The sequence below is a fragment of the Phoenix dactylifera genome, chromosome 6 (assembly GCF_009389715.1).
Source record: "Phoenix dactylifera cultivar Barhee BC4 chromosome 6, palm_55x_up_171113_PBpolish2nd_filt_p, whole genome shotgun sequence".
Classification (NCBI taxonomy): domain Eukaryota; kingdom Viridiplantae; phylum Streptophyta; class Magnoliopsida; order Arecales; family Arecaceae; genus Phoenix; species Phoenix dactylifera.
In genome coordinates, this window is record NC_052397.1 from 427,484 (window position 1) to 430,454 (window position 2,971).

A 2,971-nucleotide genomic window follows, 5' to 3' on the forward strand; every position below is an offset into this window, starting at 1 on the left:
GAGACATTTATTAGTGACACACAATTTTAATTAGATTTTCATATGGATTAATTAGGTACTCGTTTCTCAAAAAAGATATATATGAATTAATAGGCTATCCAGTAGTCACATCATTATATCTCCTCAAGGAGACTTCTCATGTCATACTGTATTTTGCCCAAGTTTCATCAAATATCCTCTTTTCTTTTGTAGCCATTTCACCCATGGGATGCCTATTTGTGAGTCGAGAGAGAGAGAGAGTTTGAACAAGGAAGCAATACTAGAAGTCAATATTATCATTAATAATAGAAACCAATACACTCATAGCTTTGACTGACTGCATAATCAACATAACCCATATACAGACCAGAGAAATCTAGTGATTAATCCACTGCTACTTGACTCGCACCTTATGGCTTTCAGCCTTCTTCCCCTCAACTTTCCGGTCCCTAGGAGCTCTAAAAAGAGGTAAATATCGTCCTTCTCCCACTCAACTACACATAAAGCCAAGCGGTAGGACCATCCATCACAAGCACCACCAACTCAAAAGCAAAGCCAAAAGGCCCCTCCTTTCTTGGCTTTGTCTAACGGTACTGAAACATGTCAGCTGAAGCCATGATGGGCTGGCAGCTCCCAGCCATCAGGCTCCATGGCCTCATGAAGCCGTCGTCCGTGACATCAAGGACATTCGAGAGAAGACCAAATCCAAAACCATCGTTACCACCACCATTCATGTAGCATAGGATCTCATCAAGGGACTGAAGCCTTGCGTTCAGCTCCATCATCTGGGTCCTGAGCACAGAGTTCTGAGCCTCCACATCCAGGTAGTTGCTGTGTGGTGATGTTGAGAGCTGTGAGGATCTGGCTGTTCTCCTTCCTCAAATGACCAACTTGGGCCATGAGATCATCCAAATGCTTCTGTTTCCTCATCCGGGACCGCCGCGCTGACTCCCGGTTCGATAGCATTCTCTTCTGCTTCCTCTGGTGCATCAAAGCCTGCAAGTCTTCCTCGGAGCCAGAATTAGGAAGCTGGCTGGACCCGGAAGAAGTGCCACTAGAGGAAGCCATTACTGCAACTTTATTTGCACCCAGCGAGAGCTTTACGGTAGTTATTTAGAGATAGTGATTCAGGAAAAGACTAGATAGAGCTTGGATTGAGGATTACTGGCAAATTATATGTATATAAAGACAGAGATTACAGATAGAAAGCTAGCTAGATAGATAGATAGATAGATAGACAGCTATAGAATTATATAGAAATATAGCTCTGAATTCAAAACAAGTTCATGAGAAACATAGAACCAGTAGAGGAAGACTACAGAGAAGGATTGAACCAAGTGCGTCCGGCGCCGAAGTGAGGAACTTATCATAAACCCCGAGAGGAGGATTTCACTTAGGATAGGCGACATCAATTAAGAAAATCAATATGAACGGATGCGGCATGTGAAATTGCAGAGAAGAGAATCAAAAAAGAGATAACAGAAGGCAGAAAGGAGAGATTTTTAATTTAAAAAAGGAAAGAAAATCAGAACTTCAAACCAAATATCTGAAGAAAGATTGGACGTTGGCACCGGAACCTCAGATTTTTGGGATGGGTCTTCGGTTTTGGAACACCAAAAAAACCAATCTTGAGAGAAGGGCTCAATGAAACTCCTCCAGAGGCAAAAGGACAGCGTCACCGTCGATGAAATAGGGTGACGAAAGAGCCTAAAAGGAGGGACGTCTCTACCAACCGAAGCAAAGCAGCGGCGAGAGGATCAGATTCGGGAGGTGGTCTCTCGATTTTGAATCGAGGAAGCCAGTTCCTCTAAGAAAAAGATGGGAAGGGAGGCCTCCAGGGGCACGGAAGAGCAGGGAACAGAGTGGCAGAACCTCGGAGCTTAAGAAGGGAGGGAATGGGAGCAGGAAATGTAGAATTGGGAAGAGGAGAAGAGGGGAAGAGGCTTTGGGAGCGCAAGGGGGGTGGAATTTATAGAAGAAAATGAGAAAGAAAAGGAGGCTGAGAAATTATTAAAAAAAAAGCAGGGGGGAGGGTTTGGGGTGGGTGTGTCCGTGAGAGAGAGGTGGCAGCCGGCAGGGCTTGGAATCTCGTGCCGGCTGAGGTTGTTGGGAGGGGCGAGGAGGCATGTGGGGCGGCGCAAATGGGATTTGCCGCAAGGGTACAATTCCAGCTGGTGGGCAGAAGCCCGGGCCCTCGTAATTAAAACTCAAAACCTTTCCTTAACTGCCCCTTGTAACACCTTAATCTGGAACTTAAAAATAATTATTATCACATTTCATGGAATAACGATTCAGAATTATTATTCCTATCTGAATTGGAGAGCACTATCACTGCCAGTCAGCCCTCACCCTTCATGTTTGAATTAAAAATATTAAAACTTTCCACAAGACTTTTCTGAAATTGCTATTAGTTTTCATTGGCATATTTGGTGGAAATCTCTCTAATCTCCTCCTCTCAAGCTCCTCTCTTGTAGTCTTGTATGAATGGTGGATTATTTTTTCCAATCCCATCTCAAACAGGGTATTTCATTTTGTATCAAAGTCTCTGCTCAAATGCCAGCCAGTTTATCTACTCTACCACCAAAATCATAGACTCACTCTCTCTCTCAACCTTGTTCTCTATTTTTTTTTGATTTTTCTGATTTTGTAATTCTTTCTCTCTGGATTCACTCCCACGTAACCCAAATTTTCTTTCTATCTTCTTTATAGAAGAAATAAAGTCGATCCAAAATTATAACCTTATTCGTAGCAACAAAAAAAAATTATAACCTTATTCAGAGACGGTGACTGCCTATCAAGATAAGGAATCTTTACCTTAGATCACTGGGCTATTCCGGCTGTTTGGTGGTGGGATTGTTCTTTGCCTTTTACCTTTCTGAGGATTTTACCGTTACCGAAATTAACTGCGTCCGCCGCCGCCGCCGCACGCGAGGGCCCAAGCCCCGCGGAGCCTTCCTCCTTCCCCTTCCCTCTCTCTCTTTCTTTCTTTCTT

General features: G+C 43.7%; 1 protein-coding gene across 1 annotated transcript; it reads right to left on the minus strand.

Moving 5' to 3' along the window:
• Positions 1–250: 250 nt before the first annotated feature.
• Positions 251–2,092, minus strand: LOC103703759 (bZIP transcription factor 11-like). Its single transcript, XM_008786729.4, is given in 2 exon segments — positions 251–809; positions 811–2,092. Coding segments are annotated over 2 exon segments (483 nt in total). The 5' UTR covers positions 1,048–2,092; the 3' UTR covers positions 251–563.
• Positions 2,093–2,971: the final 879 nt, after the last annotated feature.